The 22,010-nt window shown below is 34.2% G+C and overlaps 2 protein-coding genes across 3 annotated transcripts; one reads left to right on the top strand and one right to left on the bottom strand.

Moving 5' to 3' along the window:
* Window positions 1-1,155: 1,155 nt before the first annotated feature.
* Window positions 1,156-15,615, top strand: LOC122598458 (callose synthase 7). Its single transcript, XM_043771054.1, has 42 exons — window positions 1,156-1,478; window positions 2,839-2,939; window positions 3,044-3,156; window positions 3,250-3,340; window positions 3,423-3,539; window positions 3,615-3,737; window positions 3,873-3,962; window positions 4,071-4,162; window positions 4,244-4,367; window positions 4,544-4,678; window positions 4,773-4,849; window positions 5,218-5,305; window positions 5,489-5,539; window positions 5,723-5,851; window positions 5,934-6,051; window positions 6,289-6,620; window positions 7,151-7,203; window positions 7,283-7,343; window positions 7,427-7,508; window positions 7,594-7,643; window positions 7,730-7,816; window positions 7,913-8,017; window positions 9,249-9,346; window positions 9,444-9,525; window positions 9,605-9,768; window positions 9,864-9,987; window positions 10,087-10,190; window positions 10,494-10,596; window positions 10,679-10,830; window positions 10,935-11,044; window positions 11,128-11,247; window positions 11,335-11,403; window positions 11,503-11,689; window positions 11,774-11,882; window positions 11,985-12,107; window positions 12,374-12,492; window positions 12,568-12,651; window positions 12,758-13,100; window positions 13,351-14,148; window positions 14,464-14,514; window positions 14,791-14,976; window positions 15,228-15,615. Exons 1-42 carry the CDS (start codon window positions 1,265-1,267, stop codon window positions 15,465-15,467), a joined length of 5,799 nt encoding a protein of 1,932 aa, XP_043626989.1. The 5' UTR covers window positions 1,156-1,264; the 3' UTR covers window positions 15,468-15,615.
* Window positions 15,616-16,289: 674 nt separating this feature from the next.
* LOC122595685 (transcription factor SRM1) lies at window positions 16,290-20,832 on the bottom strand. Of its 2 annotated transcripts, XM_043768108.1 has the most exons (4): window positions 20,725-20,831; window positions 19,557-19,717; window positions 18,856-19,413; window positions 16,290-16,911 (listed from the first exon to the last, which is right to left on the bottom strand). In XM_043768108.1, exons 3-4 carry the CDS (start codon window positions 19,242-19,244, stop codon window positions 16,503-16,505), a joined length of 798 nt encoding a protein of 265 aa, XP_043624043.1. In that variant the 5' UTR covers window positions 19,245-19,413; window positions 19,557-19,717; window positions 20,725-20,831; the 3' UTR covers window positions 16,290-16,502. The 2 variants fall into 2 exon arrangements, with proteins under 2 accessions (XP_043624043.1, XP_043624044.1); XM_043768109.1 differs by lacking the exon at window positions 19,557-19,717 and having other exon boundaries at window positions 20,725-20,832.
* Between the last annotated feature and the right edge of the window lie 1,178 nt (window positions 20,833-22,010).

The following is a 22,010-nucleotide window of genomic DNA, read 5'->3' as shown; positions in this document are numbered from 1 at the left end:
TTTTGCAGAGAACATAAAAGTACCGAAAGGTGGCCCCATAGGTCCAAATTGACATTCCATTCCAAGTAAGATATGGAAAAATACATGGTAGAAAAAGGAAAATTATCAAGATTGACAAATTAATACTAAATGGGAGATTGCTCGATATATATAAAAGAGAAAATTACACTTTTGATACCTCAAGTTGACAGTCTTTGCACTTTTAGTCTCCAACTCAAAAAATTGCAGTTTTCATATCTAAAGTTTTGTGTTTTTTTTTTTCAATTTTAGTACCACGTTCATACGGCGTTAACTTTTGCCGTTAATGCCCTCACGTGACAAACACATGAGGGGCATTTTATATCTATTTTTGTAATCATTTAGAATTATGAGGGGTATGATTGATAAGTTAGGCACATGTATAAAAACCTTCTCTTTTAAGGATATTGTAACTTTTCAACCAATTAATCCAAACTTATAACTTTTGCATTTCTCATCCTCTATCAAAAGTAAAAACACACATTTCACCTTTTACACATGATAGTTTAATTCTCAATTTAAGATTGTTTTAGTTTTTAACTATAAGATTAGTTTATTCTTGATTACATATAACATTAATCGAGTGTGAGTTCAAGTACCAAAAATGTAATTTTCAAAAAATAATGGCCATAGGTTTTTGAAGAGTTTATTTAATTATTTTAACACATTTAAGCTTTGGGTTCAAAAAATAACTAAAATTTTTTCTCGAGCTAAAATATAATTTTAAAATTTATTCGAGCTTGAATTGAGTCGGGCCTAATTAAAATTCCTGATACTTACTCGACTTAAAAGAGCCCTAACAAGAACATGACGGGGAAAAACTTTTTTTTCGTCTATTTCGTTAGTTTGTCATTGACAGACGTCAAAAAAGATTATGTTGACAAAATTTAACATTAATTAAATAAAAAAAAGGCGGGAAATAGCGGAAAGCAAGGAAAGTGGATGATCTAGTCATCTACACTCTTTTTATTCAAAAAGCTATAACTTAATCTACTAAGCTAACTCATGTTTTTTTTGGTATGCATCATTTTTCAATGCAACAAATAAAAAGGAGTGCATGCATTCAAAAAAGATAAAAGCAAAAAGCTACTACTATATACATAAAGCTCTCTCTATATATATATGTACAACAATCATATATGCATATTCCAAAGATCCACATTTTTACATATATCATAACTCTTAAGCCACATTTTCTTAAATGTAAACATGTTTTAGTGTTAATTGTTAGAGAGATATAATACATATGGCGAGTAGTAGTGGGACTAATAATGTTGGGGCGACACCGAGATCACTTTCGAGGAGCATGACAGCTAGTGGTTCGACCATGATTGATCCGTACGGAGATGATACTGCAACGGTTGATAGTGAGCTTGTTCCGTCTTCACTTGCTTCAATTGCTCCTATTCTTCGTGTTGCTAATGAACTAGAGAAGGACAATCCTAGAGTTGCTTATTTGTGTATGTTTCGTATCTCGGATATCAAATGTTTTTAATTTGATTTTGATGTTGAAAATTGATAAAACATGAAGAAAGGTAGTAGTTATGTTCAAGAATTAAGGTTAGTTTAATTTTGGTAGTTGAATGGTTGATAATTGCAATTTTGAGTGATTATTGCTTTAATATATTGAATATATAGTTTTATAGTAACTTTTAGCAAGGCTTTATACAGAACTAGCTTTGTATTGGTGCAATGAAGTAACAAAAATGAAAATAACTGTGTAGCCTGTAGCGTTGTGCGTTTTGTTTATAGCTGGGAGTGTTTGGTTATACGGTAATTAGATTAAAAGTTTAATCGATAATTAATCAATAGATGATCTATCGCTTGTCATTTTATTAAATTATCACCTTGTTTCCAATTTGATTGTGTTAGTTTGACTTTATGGGTCTTTTTTCTTCAACTTTGACCATTAATATCTGTGTCTGTTGTATATAACCATTGATTTAAAATATACGAATGGATTGAGTTTTACATGTATTTTCATTGATATAACTCTCATCAACTCTTACATAATACATAAAAAGATATTTATGGTCAAAGTTGAAGAAAAAAGATTCAAAAAGTCAAAGTAGGTTATTTAAATTGGGAAGGTATCTTTAAGTTTTGGAATGTTTTATATAATAGTGTGGCTGTGTAGGTATTTGATGTTATTTTTGTGTGCAAAATTTGACAATGAAAGTGTACTAATTTTAATACTTATGTGGTTCGTTTAGTTAGAAGGAATGCAGAGCATTCGCAGTAGAAATATGTTGAAGTGCAGAGTCTAAAATGCTTGTCCTTTTTATGAACTGAATTACTATAATAAAATATTCGGGCTAAATCAAAGGATGGAATGCAGCCTGCTAATTGTCTACATATCAGATAAATTATCTATTAAGTGATCATATGACTGTTGTATTATGGCTTTAGTAAAAGAGTTCTTCATACTCAATTGGCACGATATGCATCGGTTCTTCTTGAATTTGTATTCCTTTCGGCTTCTAAATAAGTTATACCTTTTTAACAGTTTATCAATTAAACATGGTCACACTCCAAATGCCAAAAAGGAAATCACATTTCAATAACATGAAATCTTACATTAGCTACATAGTTCAATAACTACCCCGTGAATCGTAAACCAGGATTACAGTTAGTATATATGCTTGACAGATGACACTGCAGATACTACTAGTACCAAAAACAAACATTTATAGTCCTTCTCTTGCTATACATATCTGATAGCGCGGCAGTCATATAAATGAAGTGAAGTTATCCAAAAGAAGTTTTATGCTTAATTATATTAGTCATAGTGTAAAAAGATGTCTGACTTTTTTTTATTAGGCCGGTTTCATGCATTTGAGAAGGCACACTGGAATGATCCCAAATCTACTGGACGTGGTGTTCGCCAATTCAAGACCTACTTACTGCATAGACTTCAGAAGGTAAAACATGATAACTTCTTGATGAGATTTTTGACTATTGTCTTATGTAAAGCTCTAATGGTTATCAGAAACTCAAGATTTTTTGGATTATCCATTCTTTACAGGAAGATGAAGAGACAAAATGTCAATTAGCAAACACTGATCCTAAAGAAATACAGAAATTCTTCCAACTTTATTGTGAGAAAAATATTAAAGATGGTCATAATACAAAGAAACCGTGAGTTTTTTATACCTCAATTAAGGGCTTTCTAATGTTTTCTCTAAATGTTCCATTATTTGCTTATAATTCTACTGTTATGATCTTTCTAAGTGAGGTGATCGCCAAGATGTACCAGATTGCATCAGTTTTGTATGATGTATTGAGGACAGTGGTTGTACCACCTTCGAAGCTTGAAGTTGAGGTAAAATCGTAAAACTAGTCTATTCAAGTTAACGTGGAATATTACAAATACTAAATCATGTTTCTGTTTTCATTTTATGCAGACTGAAAGATATGCCAAAGACGTAGAGGAGAATAAGGAACAATATGTATATGTTCACTATAACATTCTTCCTTTATATCCTGTTGTTGTTGAACCAGCAATCATGAAGCTTCCCGAGGTTGTATATATATGGAATAAAATCTTGTTTCTATTTGTTTACATGTTTACGTATTTATTCCTTTCATTGCCTTAGATCAAGGCAGCCCTTCGGGCTCTTCGTAATGTGGATAATCTTCCGCTTCTTAGAAAGCCCGAAGACAGAAATAAAGCAGTTAATGATATACTTGAGTGGCTATCTTCAATGTTTGGATTTCAGGTAAATGTGTTATCCAGGTTAAGTCTACTTTACATCTTAGACCAGATTTTTATGTAATATACAAAATATTGTGATTCTATCATATAAATGTGGCGGATGTATACAAATGTGACTATACGTTTCTTTGCAATGAAGAAAGGAAATGTCGCAAATCAGCGGGAACATTTAATATTGCTACTTGCAAATATTAATACAAGGTTGACGAGTTTAGAAGATTACGATCAGGTCAAGCATCCACAAACACAATATAAACTGAAATATGTCACTTATGTCTTTATTTATCTCACTATCCTTAACTCCGTTTACTGATCATGGTTTCGTATATTCATATAGTTGGATAGCCAGACAGTAGAGCAACTATTGGATAAAACTTTTAAGAACTATACCTCATGGTGTGATTATTTGCATTGCACTTCGAACCTCAAGTAAGTTATCATCAAATATCGATATTTTATTTCATTTTTATGAGATTGTAGTTTAATTATCGCTGTTCTATGATTGCATAGGTTTGAACCTGGTTGTGATAGGCAACAGTTAGCGCTCCTGTACATTGGACTCTATCTGCTTATCTGGGGGGAAGCTTCAAATATCCGCTTCATGCCTGAATGTATTTGCTATATTTTCCATAATGTATGTTTGTAAAGTTTGGTTAACATTCCTTACATACGGAGTATACTTTTGTGTTTCAAACACTTGTAAAAATTTCTGTAGTTTATTAAACTAATATAGCTAACTAAATATGTCAAACCAATCTTGAAGTTGAAAGTCAGATGATACTCATCAAATGTTTTTATTCAATGATTAAGATGGCGAATGAAATTCATGGAGTTTTGTTTGCCAATGTGGAATCCATAAGCGGGGGCACATATAAAGCAGAAGCAGTAGTAGAAGAATCATTTCTGCAGAATGTTGTGTCGCCTATTTATGAGGTTATGCGTAAGGTAGTCACATTCTACTGTGCTACAAGTTTTATTCCCTGTAGTAAGGTTTGTTTAATTTTGGTGGGTTATTGAACCTCTTGTTTTTCTGTCACAGGAAGTCAAGAGAAATCGAGGTGGCAAAGCAAGTCATTCTTCCTGGAGAAACTATGACGATCTTAATGAATACTTTTGGTAATGCAACTGACCTTATAGGTGGCAGAATGGGTGGGTGTGTCAGAAGGGTTGAACACCAGGTCCAAATGGGTCGGGATGGGTAACCTAAAACACCTTTTCTCCCAAAAAAACTTGCAATTTATGATATAGATATTTAGTGTTCAAATATGATTATAGAATACATTATAGCGGAATACTATTACATATGAAAAGGAAATTAGGAAGGTAATAACACCTTTGACCCGTTTTCTATTTGCTAATCCTTTTTATTTGACCATTTGAAGAAAAAAACAACCCATTATACCCATTCACAAATGTATGGGTTAACTGACACTTCAAAATTATGCTACTTGTTTCTAACAGAAACTTCAACTCTTCCCTTTCAGGTCTGATAAATGCTTTAAATTAGGATGGCCAATGGACCGAAACTCTGACTTTTTTGTTAAATCTGATGAAGAATCGCAGGCAAATGTGGTAGCCATTCAACTTGACACTTTGCACTTTCTGCTTATTTTGTATTTCACTAAAAATGATTCTTTTTGAAGTCATCATTATCTTCAAGGCAGTCAATTTTGTAGGAACAATAAAACACCAACTTGTTTTCATCTTCCTTTCCACAAGATTATATAATGTTAATTGCCAGTATGATATTTTCAGGTGCAGGAGCGCACCCGTGTTAACTCTGATGAAGGATTGCAAGCAAATGTGGTAGCCATTCAACTTGACACTTTGCACTTTCTGATTATTCTGTATTTCACTAAAAATGTTTCTTTTTAAAGTCATCATTATCTTCAATGAAGTCAATTGTGTAGGAACAATAATACGCCACCTTGTTTTCATCTTCCTTTCAACATGATTATATAATGTTAATCCCCAGTATGATACTTTCAGGTACAGGAGCACACCCGTGTCATACCTGGAAAGAAGCAGCCTAAAACAAATTTCGTTGAAGTGCGGACTTTTTTGCACATTTACAGGAGCTTTGATCGAATGTGGATGCTTCTTATATTAGTGTTTCAGGTCTATAGTTACATCATATAGTTTTCTGTGAATCTCTCCCTTTCTAAGATCAGTCTCACATAATTTTTGTTCTCCTTTTTAGGCTATGGTAATCATTGCATGGCACGGAGATGGATCTATATTTGGAATGTTTGATGACGATGTCTTTGAAAGTATTTTGAGCATATTCATTACTTCAGCTGTCCTTAATTTTTTCCAAGGTAAGTTTTTCTGCTGTTTAGAAGATTGTATGACACTAAAAAAAAGGAAGAGATTATGGGCGATTTTTAATCCGTTTGACCGATTTGACCAGCTCCCCTTTTAGCTGAATTTTTTCTTTTTTCCACTCACTCATTCAGAAGTGAATGGGTCAAATTTGATACATCTACATTTTCCAATGGCAACTCTGTTTTTGGGTGCCTAAGATTTGTGTTTTTCTTGCTCATTTTGTTCTGCAGCTTCTTTAGATGTAATCCTTAGCTTCAATGCTTGGAGGAGCTTGAAACGTACTCAGATACTTCGCTATGTCCTTAAAGTTACCCTTGCAGCCTTTTGGGTAATTATGCTACCCATAGGTTATTCAAGATCTGTATCCAATCCAACAGGCGTCGCGAAATTCTTTAGTGATCTTGGCGGAAGTCAGAGGGAGCAATCACTTTATAATTGTCTTGTTGCAATATATGTGACACCCAACATTTTGTCTGCCTTGCTATTTTTGCTCCCACCTATGCGGAGATCCATGGAGCGTTCAAACTGGAGTGTAGCTGTTCTTCTAATGTGGTGGGCTCAGGTTAGCTAATCTTTCTCTGCTGTTCTAATATCTGAAAGAATCTCAGTATATATTAAGTATAGAGGAGGCAAAGTCGTCGGGACGGGCAAGATGGATTATGTGTCATTACAAGTAAATAGTGTACTAATGATAACGGGCTGGATCAATTTGGTTGGCTAACCCTTTTAATCCAAAATCTATATTTTAATGAACAATTTAGTTTGGCAGATATGATCAGAGAAGTATTATTAACACAAAGGTGCTCTAAATTTTGTATTATAATGATTTTGAATGTTTTATGGATTCGAAATACAAATTGTGTGACTTTTGAATGGGTTACTTTTAAGCTGATATTCGTAGTTTTACTAATGAGATACAAATCATGACCCATATCAACCCATATGTAAGTATGGGTCATATCGCCACCTCTAATCAAACACATGTAGAGGCCTGACATTCCAGGGATAGTAGGCAACGTTAAAACATTTCTAGTTTCAACAGTTTTGACTTTTTGATCCTTCATATTCACTTGAAAATTGCCTTTTTGTCAGCCGAAGCTCTACGTTGGTAGAGGCATGCATGAAGACATGTTTTCCCTATTAAAGTAAGAATTTTTTGTTTAGATATTCCTCTTCTTTTAAACCTATAAGTTCTTTTTTAACGATCTGACGCCTTATCTTTAGGTATACACTATATTGGGTGATGTTGTTAATAAGCAAGTTCGCATTCAGCTACTATGTGGAGGTTTTTAGGAAAACTGCATTTTTTTGAAACATTAAAATTTCTTTAAGTAGTTTTTATGCTCATTTTTTACATTTTGATGATAGATATTACCACTGGTTGCACCAACAAAACAAATTATGGATATGTCAGTTAGCATATATGAATGGCATGAGTTCTTTCCAAATGGTGAATTTCTTTATTTTTTGTTCGTCTATTACTTCTTGCGAGTATTTCTAAATTTAGAATCTGATTCTATTTGAATTTTCTGCAGTGACTCATAATGTTGGTGTTGTCATCGCTATTTGGGCACCAATTATAATGGTAAGTGTACTTAATTGTGCTTTTTTTCCTTCTTCTCTCCAGATAGGCAACTGGCTAAAAATCTAGATTTGTCTCGTTTCCTTTAGGTTTATTTCATGGATACACAAATTTGGTATGAAATATTTGCTACCATCATCGGGGGAATCTATGGAGCCTTCAGCCACTTGGGTGAGGTTAGAACATATATTCCTGTAGTTTTTTATAAGTACAAGGAAACTGAAATTTCTCTGCAAGTCTTTTGTAACAGAATTCTGCTATTTGTTTGTTAGATACGGACACTTGGGATGCTGCGTTCCCGGTTTGATTCAGTTCCTTCAGCTTTTTACGAACGCCTTGTACCAATGAAGAAAGAAGAACTCAAACGAGATCCCTTGGTAGGGCTGGTACATGTTTTTTTAGTCTTAACTAGAGGTTGCAACTTCGGTACATTTACATATGAACGGGTGTTTTTCGGTGTGTTTTGTCTTCAAGGGGTCAATGGCAAATTAATATCTCTATTAGCTACAAAAAAGTGGTTTAAACATTTGAAAGTCTCCCTAAACTATGTTTTTAATGCATACAACTTCCAAAATGCTTTTATTTAAAGCTAGATAAATCTGTGATAGTAATCATGATAAACTTACTATTTGATAAAATTATCACGGAAATGGACAAAAAAGTGTTTGTGGGTTAGCCCTAGCCTATTTTACCAACTATAATAATGACTAACGCATTTCAACTCGACCCATTAGTCAGAGACGGAGCCAGAATTTTTTTTTGTCAGGGGGCAATTTTAAAATTTGTTTGATATACTTATAAGAGTCGTATCGAGAATGTAAAAAAATTAGACCCTAGCTCGGGGTTAGAAAATTGGACCCTCAGAATAACTTCGTTCTTCATACCAGGTGTAACACTCATATTCAAAAGGTACTAGTTTTTTTTAATAAATAAAGACCACAAGTGTCAGGAAAAGTTTTATTAAAATGAAAATTTATTCAATGATAATGTAGGGAATCGGAAAAATATAATTTTTTATGAAGTAATTAGCTTGTATATATAACTTTTCTACATAACTATTATAATTATTAAAATTAAAACATCTTAAAGTTTTTATTCTATCAAAAGGAAAGATCTATCTTAAAGTTAATGTTTCGATAAGCAATGACTCCTAAAAAATAAGCTTATGACAACGAAGATAATATTTTTATATATTTCCTATTATTTTTTTCTTATTTTGAGAAAAACTAACATATATACCATTTAAATTTTAAAAATTAATTGAAGTGGGGGCAGCGGGGTCAGCTGCCCCCATGCTAGAACCGTCCATCCCCGTTACCCAACTCGCCCGATCCACCCATCTTGCCATCTTTAATATTGATATTAGAAACGGAAAGTATTCCAAACAGATCATTAAATGTTTATAATTTGTCTACCATTGGCCTAGAACCACAACCTCCTGGTTAATGGATCACCTCGCATACCGCTAGGCCATTTACCCTTCTGTTAACTTAATTATCATGGAGCCATTATGGTATAGTTTCATAACGTATGTTAGAGCTTTTTATTTCCGTTCTATGGTTCTACCTAATTAAGTCTTACACTTTATCAATTAAAAATGGTCTGTAGGAGGATGATTTGTTGGTCAGAAAGAACATAGCAAAGTTTTCACACGTGTGGAACGAGTTCATATATTCAATGCGGATGGAGGACTTGATCAACAACAGGTTGAAGTCACTACATATCTCAAATATAAACTATGGTTTTCTTAACACAATCATGCATCATGTTTAAGATTTTACTGATTTATACTTCATATGCTAGTGAAAGGGATCTACTACTTGTACCTTACACATCAAGTGATGTTCCGGTTATCCAGTGGCCACCTTTCCTGCTTGCTAGCAAGGTTGAGCTCCATTAGTTCTATATTAACACTCATACATTTGATGTCATTTACTGACTGTTTGTTATTTATAAATTATAAGATCCCAATTGCATTAGACATGGCCAAAGACTTTAAAGGGAAAGAAGATGCAGACCTTTTTAAAAAGATCATTAACGATGACTATATGTACTCAGCAATTATTGAGTGCTACCAAACACTAAAGGATGTCTTGTATGGTGTTCTCAAAGATGACGAGGATAAAATGTAAGACCTGTTTTTATAGATGCATTTTTGTATTTACCTTCTGCTATTGAATTAATTATTGACAAATAGTTTCTCTTTGTTTTCACTTTATGTAGGATCTTACGGCATATATGCGATGAAATAGATAGTAGCATTCAAAATAGATGTTTTTTAACTAAATTTTGTATGCGCGGACTGCCATCATTCAATGATAAGTTGGAGCAATTCTTATGTCATTTGGTAAGCAACATTTTTATTAGATGATTAGTAAGGTATTATTCATTAGCAATACACATCTGACACTTGAAACTAAATTTTTATCCATTGAATGTATTCTAGTTGACAGATTATCGTAATGATGAGAAATACACATCTCAAATCGTGAAAATCCTTCAAGATCTTATGGAGATTATCACCAGGGATATTATGAGAAATGGGCATGAGTAAGTTTCTACATAAATGTGTCAATTTGGGTCATGTCTAATGGATAAAAGATCAGCCGAAATGTATCTAACAGATTAATTTTTTTTAAATAGAAGAAAGATAATGGATAATAAGTGTTTGTGGGAAGATCCACTCCAATCTGTATCAACGCGCTTTAAAAATCCATCAGTTTTGACCCGTTCCCCAACCCACCCAAACTGCCAATCTTTTCCACTTTCTTTAGCAACTTTCTGTAATGTGAACTCTGTAAGCAAATTCTATGTGTATTATAATATTTATGTTTTTTTTTAAAATTTTTGTAGAATACTTGAAAGTGCTCATTCTGATCGTCTGGACAATGATAAAAAGGAGAGCTTTGAACGGATCAATATCAAGTTCACTCAAACAAAATCGTGGAAGGAGAAGGTATGAATCTTTTTTCTTCTTCTGGTAATAAGTTTAATACCACATTTCTTAATTCTACTTAATTTCGCATATGTTTCTATAGGTGGAGAGGCTCCATTTGCTTCTCACTATGAAGGAATCTGCAATTAATGTTCCAATGAATTTGGAGGCACGTAGGCGTATCACTTTTTTCACAAACTCCTTATATATGAGAATGCCAAATGCTCCAAAAGTTCACAATATGCTGTCATTTAGGTTTGTACTTGGTGTCACGTGATACGTAATTTGGTTGCATTTAGCTCATCTACATATTGTTTTTGGATAAAAAGCGGTAACTTATTATGAAAACTTGCATTCAGTGTCTTGACTCCGTATTATAAAGAAGATGTTCTATATTCTGATGGGGATCTTAAATTTAAAAACGAGGATGGAATTTCAATCTTATTTTATCTTCAAAAGATATATCCAGGTAGCTCTTGATCTCACTTTCCGGGATTTTTGTTTATATAAACTTTTGCTAACTCTTACTTGTTAATTTTACATGTAAATCAGATGAATGGAATAACTTTGAAGAGCGGATGAGAAACCGAAACCTACATGCTTCTGAAAAAGATACGCAGGAAGCAACGCGTCAATGGGTTTCTTACAGGGGGCAGACACTTTCAAGAACAGGTTTACTCATTTACATTATGCTATAATATTAATATATCCCATAGCTTTTATGGTGTATTTTTAAGATGTTTTTTCTTTAATTTTCAGTGAGGGGGATGATGTATTATAAAGAAGCTCTTGAACTCCAGTGTTTTTTAGACTCTGCAAATGACGATGGTTAGAACAATCTGTTGTGGTGCTAAAACTTTCTGATATCTATGAAACGGTCCATAGGAAGTGGGAGCTGACTACTTTTCACTTTTCTTTCATTTGCAGAGATTTTTGCTGGCTACCGAATAGCTAATAGGAATAAGCACCGCAGAGAACTCAAAGAACGTGCACAAGCATTGGCAGATTTGAAGTTCACATATGTTGTTTCTTGTCAAGTTTATGGGGCTCAAAAGAAATCCAGTGACAATAGAGATCACAGTTGTTACACTAACATACTGAATCTAATGTTAAAGTAAGTATTTGCACTTCTTTGTTTTTGTTAGGAGTTGTTTTGATGAGCGTTTTGAAAGTGATTATCTGCCATTGAACATCTCAGATATCCATCTTTACGTGTTGCATATATAGACGAGATAGAGGATCCGACCGGAAAATCCCAGAAAGTTTACTATTCCGTCCTGGTCAAGGGTGGGGATAAACTAGATGAGGTAACTACAATTATGATTTATGATATAAAAGATAAATGGTTGACAATATAATTTTTTGCAATGGTGTAGTTTACTTAATATCGTGTTGTATTGGTGTTTAAGGAAATATATCGTATCAAACTTCCCGGTCCACCTACAGAGATTGGTGAGGGAAAACCTGAAAACCAAAACCATGCTATTATCTTTACTCGTGGGGAAGCCCTGCAAACAATTGACATGAACCAGGTAATTCCTAAACTTCATCTCAAATTAGTAATATTAGATAAAAGGGGAATAGGTCAAACAGGTTGAAAGCTGCCGAGGGCCAGTTTCTTATGCATACAACCTCAATATTAAAATTTGTAGCATCACCATTTTGTATAAACTATCTGAAGAAAAAAGGACTTGTGGTCAACTAGCTAGCACAACCCTTTTCGACCACTTGTAGCCCGACTTTCCCATATTACCAACTTACATATTACAGTACTAAGTATCTATTCCATCATGATTAGGACAATTACTTTGAGGAAGCTTTCAAAATGCGAAATGTACTGGAAGAATTTCATAAAGATCATCATGGTGGCCGTAGACCTACAATACTGGGATTGAGGGAACATATTTTTACAGGAAGGTTGGTATATTCACAAATGTATGTATATTTGTATGTATGCATATGTTTGTAATTAGTTTCTTTGTTAATTCACAGTGTCTCATCACTAGCATGGTTCATGTCCAATCAAGAGATGAGTTTCGTGACAATTGGTCAAAGGGTCTTGGCTGACCCTCTAAGGTTAGATCATCTTCCTTATCTGTTAAGAACTTAAAATACAGTTTACTTATTATGGCTTTATATCATCAAAATATTTCTAAGTACTTTAATCTTCTATATTTCTCAGGGTGCGCTTCCATTATGGTCACCCTGATATATTTGACAGAATATTTCACATAACAAGGGGTGGCATAAGTAAAGCTTCGAAGATTATCAACTTGAGTGAAGATATATTTTCAGGTTATAATTCAACTCTACGTGGAGGATATGTGACGCATCATGAATACATCCAAGTAGGCAAGGGTCGAGATGTTGGTATGAATCAGATATCTTTATTTGAGGCCAAAGTTGCAAATGGAAACGGGGAACAGACACTTAGTCGAGATGTATATAGACTTGGTCGGCGGTTTGACTTCTATAGGATGTTGTCGTTCTACTTTACCACAGTTGGATTCTACTTTAGCAGCATGGTACATGATGAATTTTACTGTTTTAGGGGATAATATACAAAAAGCGACAATAGATATATGCGAAAACTTTCAAATAGGCCACCTCCATTTACTTTCTAAAGAAAAATATTCACACCTCACGCTGTTATTGCACATTTGCCCTCAATAGGACTCAAACTCACAAGTTGTATATTATCCCTATTGTTATTTCCTTGCAACTATTGTTATTACTTGAATATAATTATCTCATGTTCTGATTCTTATGTTTCAGGTTACAGTACTTGTTGTTTATGTCTTCTTATATGGACGGGTGTATATGGTTTTAAGTGGACTCGAAAAAAAAATCATGGAAAATGCAACTATCAATGGCAACAGAGCGCTAGAAGAGGCTTTAGCGACACAATCCGTCTTTCAGTTAGGATTACTTCTAGTCCTTCCAATGGCAATGGAAGTTGGTTTAGAAAGGGGATTTCGTCAAGCCCTTGGTGATTTAATCATAATGCAACTTCAACTAGCCTCTGTGTTTTTCACTTTCCAACTTGGAACAAAAGTGCACTACTATGGAAAAACAATTTTACATGGAGGTTCAAAATATCGGGCCACAGGTCGTGGGTTTGTTATCTTCCATGCAAAGTTTGCAGATAATTACAGATTATATTCACGAAGTCACTTTGTGAAAGGGATCGAGTTAACTATGTTATTAGTTATATATCAAGTTTATGGGAAATCATACCGTACTTCAGATTTATATTTGTTCATTACTTTCTCCATATGGTTTTTGGTATCGTCGTGGTTGTTTGCTCCTTTTGTTTTCAACCCTTCGGGATTTGACTGGCAGAAGACAGTAGAAGATTGGACGGATTGGAAGAGGTGGATGGGGAATCGTGGCGGCATTGGGATTGCACAAGATAAAAGTTGGGAATCATGGTGGGACGCGGAACAGGAACATTTAAAGCATACAAATATAAGGGGTAGACTTATGGAAATTATACTTGCGTTTCGGTTCTTCATTTATCAGTATGGACTTGTGTATCACCTAAACATTGCTCGTGGCAGCAGAAGTATTCTGGTACCGTTATTTCATATGTTCTCCTTTCATCTTTGTATCTGTTCTAGATGTGGCAAAATGGGTGGGTCAGATGGGTCTACTAACAGGTCAATATGGGGAGTATTTTAGTACAGGTCAAAATAGGTCAGGCAGACCCACTAACATTTTATTCCGGTTTATTTTAGCTAATTTTTGAAGTTTACCCATTTTACCTGATACAGTTAATGAACCTTATTGACACATTTATCCATACAGTTTGAAATGGCCACTTATAGTTTGTTCCATATTTCTGTGATTTGTGCTCATCATTTTCCATTGCAATGTTTTTATTTGTAGGTGTATGGGCTTTCTTGGTTAGTCATGATAACAGCTCTTCTTAGCTTGAAGGTACGCAAAACGTAGATTTTTCTAAGAGTAACTGTTGTCATAGTAGTATAAATTTATGGGGGTTTTGGATGTGCGTACAAACTTACTATCTATAGTATGTGAGGTTTTTAAGATTACCTCTGTAGGTACATAGATGAATTTTTATATCTCTTGTTTCGAATATGTGGTGTTTTTATTCTGAAAAGTTGTATTCAATCTTACTATTGGATTTGTTACAGTAGTTTCACACATAACTTTCCGACGATGGTCTAATTGAATATGTACTGTGATTACCAGATGGTCTCGATGGGTAGACGAAGATTTGGGACAGATTTTCAACTCATGTTTAGGATTTTAAAGGCTCTTCTTTTCATTGGGTTCCTATCAATTGTAACTGTCTTATTCGTTGTGTGTGGCCTCACTATGAGCGACATCTTTGCTGCTTTTCTTGCCTTCTTGCCAACGGGGTGGGCATTTCTCTTGGTAAGCTTCTTTTATGCTCTTACTAAACGTTACTAGGTAGAGGTGACAGTTTCGTATCATATACTAAGAATTTAGCTAAAAGAGAGTCAAAAATATCACAAAGTGATTTTCTTGTAACCTATAGACAAAAAACCGGAGTCGAATAATTAGTTTTAGAAAGTGATAACCTACCCTGCCCATTTTCCCACTTTTGTTAAGCCATATTAGACCTTATCTGTTGCTAATGTTGGTTTATTATGGTGATTATGAAGATTGGGCAAGCATGCAGACCCTTTGTAAAGGCTATAGGATTTTGGGATTCAATAAAGGAGTTGGGACGTGCATTTGAGTGCGTAATGGGATTGGCAATATTTATGCCCATTGTTATATTATCGTGGTTCCCATTTGTATCCGAGTTTCAGACAAGGCTTCTTTTCAACCAAGCATTCAGCAGAGGTCTGCAAATCTCAATGATTCTTGCAGGGAAGAAAGAAGACGTGCAATCTGCTTAATCTTGCTTTAAGTTATAGTTGTAAATAGTGATTAATCAACCTTAACACCTTTAAGATAATGTAATCTGAAACATTTTTCATGTGAATTATTTTTTCTGGAAAAAAAGAAATTTATTTAAAGAGGAAAAGCAAAAGGCGTTAAAAAACAGGGAAGACTTCTGTCAAAATCTATTGAACCCATTATCTACATCCATAACACTCTAATAAGCAGTTTTTTACTGTAAGTATAGACCCGAACCTGATATTGTCATCTACAATACATCGTCAATATGGCTATAGATCTCTAAGAATGGTACAGGAAGCGGTTCAACTTTACAAAGAGGCATATGCATATCGTCAAGAAAAGGACCGCTAATGCCACTACTTGCACTATCGATAATCTACTTCAATAGTTGAGCACCTTGAAATCTGATGTCACCTTTTGCGATTTGAATGCATATCTTGGGTACGTCTATAAACATTTCATAAAGTTGTCACACTTGGAATGGATTAAAACATCTAGCTAAAATAATTCAATCTCGTTCTGATCTTGCACCACATACACGATTCAGGCTTGTGTATAAATGCAATCTTTGTATCATGTATGCTCATTGTAAGTATAGAACATGGGCTATCTTAGGTATAGTACAGAATATGGGTTATCTTAGGTACTTTGCTCAATTACTGAGTACTTTACTGCAATGACACAATGCATTTTTCCAGCCTACTTTATTTATTCAATTCAGACAGACCAGAAGCTTTGTGTGAAACGACCCTCATGTCGAGGATCAATGCTTATACAGTAACAAAGGCATCACTTGACCAAACTCTGACGGCATGGCATTCATACAAACGGAGCATAATGATGTGTGCATTGCTGTGTAACCAATCATAACATACATATAAGCAAAGCATTCATTCCCCTATGTCTTATTCGAGAATATAATCAAAATATTAAGATGGAACTAATCTCATGAAACTTCTGCAAAATCATTTCTACTTACTATCACCCACAAAATACAAACCTAGCTACTGTTTGTACAATTACATTTTTCTTCACCTGTGACGAGATGCCCTAGGGTCCAAGTTTGGCGGTACACCCGGGACAACTGGGGTTCCCACACCATAACCCATGGCTGGTGGTGCTGCAAGATTTACAGGTGTTCCTACTACTGGTTGACCAATTGTGGTTCCACCATACATGTTGACACCTGTGGTTTGTTTGCTTGATTTTCCTGCAGGGGAATCGTTTGTTGGCGGTTGGGGCACCGACACATCTCCATTGTTGACACTGGTGATGTCATGGATGCTTGATCGCCTCCTATCTTTGTTTATGGAGTTCAAGCGAATGAAATACTTTTGTGCATGGCTTGCAACTTGAGTGGGGGTGCGGGTCACCACATAATTTCTAGATATACTGCGCCAATCACCTTTCCCATATTTTTCTAAACCAAGAAGAAATAATCTGCATTGGCCCATAACAAAAAAGTAAATAACAAGAAATAGAACCTGTAGATGTTAATGTCATATTTCAAATTTTCAATACGTGAAACTAAAAGTGGACTAGAATGAGTATTCACAAGAGAATACCCGTACACACACATGTATACCTATAATAAGTAGATAAGGGTTGCAATGAACTTCTATATGTTATTAGTAAGGGTTGTAAACTTCTATATGTTATTAGTTACTTATAACATAACATACATACAATAGCAACGACACCCAATCTCACTAATGTGCAGTATATGAGGGGGGTATGATCCTAAGACAGCCTACTTCTAAAACGTCCCCCGCCTTATAAAGTGATACATACATACGTATACAAAGAATACATATGTACATATGCATGCATATGTATCTAGATATTTACATGTGTGTACATATTATCATGTCTTGTTAATATTTATGGTCGAGAGGGATACAGAGGAAGCATTAAACAAACTGAAACTGCTATACCTAGTTTCCTCATCAAGGAACTCATAAGTTCCGTCCAAGGACTAATAAGTTCAAGTAAGGGAATTCACTATTTCAAGACAATACAAAATCGTCAAGAAAGTTACAGAAAATACTTGGAGTACAACTCAACAGTTCTATTTTGTTTTGGATTTCAACAGAAGCTAGGCTGTTAATATGTGCATACAATCATGTTTGCATACAATCATGTTTGCATGAACATATCACTATATATAGTATGTTAGCAGCTGTTCCAATAGCATGCTACCTGAACCTTAATACTGGCATGCTAGATACTCTGCTTGTACAAATTGCCCTAACTTTCACATAATATCTCTTGAAATCTATATATCCCAAATTTTGAACTACTATTCACTCAAAAATCATCAACTGGAAATGAAATATTTGCATGTTTATCATCTCAATACATAGAGATATAAATGATGGCCACCAGAGAAGTGAACCAGCTTTTGTGACCACTGGAAAGTCATCAAAATAAAGTTTAACTAGTAGATTTTGATGAAGATAAACATTTGTAAATCACTTTGTAGGTCTGGTCACACAAATCAAGTGTTTACCATGTCTACACATAGATGTATTTTCCTATGAAGGACACCATAAACCATGTCATATCAATTACTCCACGAATAAGAAACCAAACCTTAGGTATCTAATTACCCTGCTACCTATTTAGATCTGATGCATCCCCTCAAGGGTCCTCAAAATTAGTTACTTTATATAGGACCAGTCAGACCTGTAGTATATCACTCCAAGTTTGCACTCATAAAAGGGCTCATCTGATCAAACATAAGCAAGTACCAACTTTAGGGACTCAAAGATGAGGTTTGAATAAAGATGTTAATGGTTGGCTACTTCAGACACTTTTGTATCATGTATATTCCTCGGAAATTCTTATGACATAGACTTCTAGTAGAAATCTCATACTAGGACCTAAAACTTCTGAATTCTAAAACAAAGATTTAATCTCTAGTTTCTCATATGTAAATACTACTAAATACAGGGGAGGACTCTCGCATCTATAAACACCTATGAAAACTAGCTTGTGCTACAAGATAATCTGTAGCATAACCCATGAAAAGTAGTTTCTCATATGTAATTACTACTATATAAAGGGGGGATTCTCGCATCTATATACTAATCATTATAAGATAATGTGTATACAGATCCCTAAACAATCTTATGAGTTCTACTACAAAGTAGCTTAACCTTGTTAGTTCCAAAAGTGATTTGGTCGACAAGAACCTTGAGCAACTAAGCCATAACACAAAATCATAATGTACAGCCAGTAATTCTGGATGCAAACATCAATAAATTCCATACTACTAATAGAACACCTCTAATTACAAACTCGTATAAATAAATAATAAGTGATACCTGTCATAACACTCAGGAAAGTCAAAAAGATAAAAGTAGTATATACTTGAGAAAATACCTGTGCTCATCCTCGGTCCAAGCAATTCCCTTCCGACGCTCTTGATCTGCCTTTGAGGCCTTGCCACCATGATGAGATTCACTGGCATTTTGACCAGCATTTCCACCTTTCTTACTGGTTCCACCGTCACCTGCTTGGTTTTCTAAGTCGTCCAAAGAGGAACTATATAAAGGCAAAGGAACGACACCAGACTCAATCCGGTCCAAATCCTCAAGTAACAAATCATAGTGACTCTTAATCTCTTCCACTGATTTATCCCCTGGAACCTCGGCCGCAATCTTTTCCCACCTATCCTTAGCATCCTCATCAGGGTAAGTAATAAGTGCATGTTCAAATGCAATATCCTGCTGTCTTGTCCATACAGAATCTTTAACTGTTTCATCAGCCATCTTTATAACCTACCAAACCTAATTTAAATTTACTTAAACAAAGTCAAAAAGACCAAGACTAACTAAAGTATATTTGTCCAAGAACGTCCTAAAATTTAAAGATCAGTTCACCCTATAACACAACCATGACACTTCGTAATCATTCATTCCTCTTGTAAAACTCTTACCCCTGCCAATCAGAGATATAAAAAGAATTATTAAAAAAATAACTCAGTTGACCGAATTAAGGAATATCATTAAATCATGGCTTAAATCATCAAAATGTATCCAGCTTTCCTATCAACTTATTGCTATGGTATGTAGCCAAATAACCTCTTTATCAAGTAAGCGGGCACTTCATCTTCCACGAAATCAAAACCAGCGACACATCACCAGCTTACAAGTTATAAGTAGATAAGATGCACACAATAGTAGCAAAATAAAATTTTGTTACATCATAATCGGTATAAACTGAGCTTCCAAGCAGAGAAAATCTGATACATATTGTTGTAGTTACTAGTTAGCCCCTTAATTAAAGATTATCAAAATCTCAACAAATTCAAGCTCAAAAAGATGTAATGATTAATGATTTTGACATACAAAAAATGATCCTACTTTCAGTAACCATGGTGTCCAACGACATATCCACGAAGTCCAAGTCTACTGTTAGACAAACTTGAACCGGATAAAATGCTCCCAAAGAGAGACTACCTCATCCAAGTTCATGTACACGACTATCTTAACAAAAGTCATGTACAAGACTATCTTAAGAGATAGAAGATGGTGTTTAACTGTTTATGGTATTGATACAAGAACAGAATCTTAAAAAAAATATTGGGTTAAGCTAGTTACCCGGCCCACTTTGGGAGCCGACTAATCCCGTGCAACCACCCGCTTTGCAAAAAACCGGGATTCGTCCCCGCTGAACCTCCGTGGCCAAAAGGTTGTTCTTTTTTTTTTTTTGGTATCTAGGATTCGAACTTGGGACCTCTAGGTAATTTCACCCTTAAAGACCAAGCGTTTACCACTAGGCGACCACCCTTGTGTTTCAGAATCTTTATTTTTGTAACGGTAAAATCTGGCTTTTGGCCAACCAATCCACAAGGTCCAAGTCTATCTTCACACAAACTTAAACCAGGTAAGGCTAACCTTGACTAGCATAACCACACAAGGGTTGTCATTTTTACTAACCAAGATTTCAACTTTTCACCTCCAATTAACTTAATTTCGATACCCAACTTCACAAACTCTTGGTATATCTTTTATAACTAACACCTTCTACAAATTATTTCTATTTTTACACCAAAACTTTTACTTCTTTGTTCTTTCCATTTTTACACTCACTAAATTAAACTTACAATTATATATATATATATGTGTGTGTGTGTGTGTGTGTGTGTGTGTCTGTGTTAAGAAACTAAAAAAGCAATTGAAAATTCAAGTGGAAATAAAAATGAAATGAAAAAAAAAAAAAAACAATTAAAAAAGAAGAAGAGCTTACCAGTTGAATAGATCATCAGAAACCCTAATTTTGATTTATAAAACCCTATAAATGATTTCCAGAGTGTTTTTTTAATTAGGTACCGAAATTATAAGTGAGGCGGTGGATCGTTTTTGTTAGAGTATATATGTATGTATATGTGTATGTATAGAAAATAAAATTTAAATATATAAAAATAAATTGTGAGTAGTAAAATGGAAAAAGAGAATTGGGAAATGAAATTGGTGACGACAAATTTTGACCCCCACAAAGAAACAACTAGTCAAGTACTACTCCGTATTACTCCTGTCAAATTTTCATATGTATATTTTGTAGGGAATTTTTTCTACGTATATATATTTTTTTTCTATGTATATATATGTTTGGGATTGTTTTTGAAAAGAATCTATCAACATTACTAATTTTCCTCTTTTTTAATGTAAAAAATTGTTAAATGCAATTTTTTAGGGTTGCATATTTGCATTTTTAATTTAAAAAAAAATATTTTCTATGTTAAAATGTTCGGATTTAAATTTTATGTTAAAAGCAATCAAATAATTTGAAGAGTACAAAACCAGCAAGTCTTTGACAACATTAAGCCCTGCGTAAACACAATGGTCGAATCGGTTAAAGTCATGTTGTGCCTTTGAATTTCAAACAAGACTTCATACGTTCATAGAGCTTTAATGTAATAGCTTAATGTTTGTTTTTGTTGATTTTCCCCTTATGGTGTAGTTCAGCTTCTGGCTGATTATTTTTTGTGGCAATAAAATTTCAGTTGTTCAAAAAAAAAAAATAATCAAATAATCATTTTAATAACAGCTTTTAACGCTGCATTTAGTAATAATAAGTAATATTCAATGTGGGTTTTAAGCTTTAATATCATGATGATGTATAAAACTCTTTTTAAAATAATATTAAATAGAAAAATGCTAAACAAAAACCTTAGGGCTTACTTAACGTGCATAAAAAGATTATACATTTCTATATTAAAAGCCCACCCCTGAATTTTATGGTAAATGTACAACTAGTTAATGTACCTTAACGAAAGCCCTTGGGGCTTCGTTTAGCAAAACCCTAATATTTTTAACGAAATAATTTACAATATAGATCTTTCAACCCTTAAAATGGTTGCACCACCTCTTTTAATATCAATTACTTTTACAGTTAATACAACACCATCACTACCATTACACCGTCTCATCTGTTGCTGTCATCATACCAATATAATATTTTATATGGATATGGATTTTCAATCGGATAATATTAAATGTTAAGGTGCATTTATATACTAGGTGCTACACATG

This window comes from Erigeron canadensis, chromosome 4 (genome assembly GCF_010389155.1).
Source record: "Erigeron canadensis isolate Cc75 chromosome 4, C_canadensis_v1, whole genome shotgun sequence".
In the NCBI taxonomy this organism is placed as follows: domain Eukaryota; kingdom Viridiplantae; phylum Streptophyta; class Magnoliopsida; order Asterales; family Asteraceae; genus Erigeron; species Erigeron canadensis.
This window is presented reverse-complemented; position numbering and strand designations above follow the sequence as displayed.

Excerpts from the sequence above, each read along its gene's own strand:
- LOC122598458 (XM_043771054.1), top strand. The coding sequence starts at position 1,265 with ATGGCGAGTAGTAGTGGGACTAATAATGTTGGGGCGACACCGAGATCA. Across the intron at positions 3,157-3,249 it reads GGTCATAATACAAAGAAACC|TGAGGTGATCGCCAAGATGT; the intron begins GTGAGTTTTTTA and ends GATCTTTCTAAG. Across the intron at positions 13,101-13,350 it reads GATTCTACTTTAGCAGCATG|GTTACAGTACTTGTTGTTTA; the intron begins GTACATGATGAA and ends CTTATGTTTCAG.
- LOC122595685 (XM_043768109.1), bottom strand. The coding sequence starts at position 19,244 with ATGGCTGATGAAACAGTTAAAGATTCTGTATGGACAAGACAGCAGGAT. Across the intron at positions 16,912-18,855 it reads TGGACCGAGGATGAGCACAG|ATTATTTCTTCTTGGTTTAG; the intron begins GTATTTTCTCAA and ends GGGCCAATGCAG.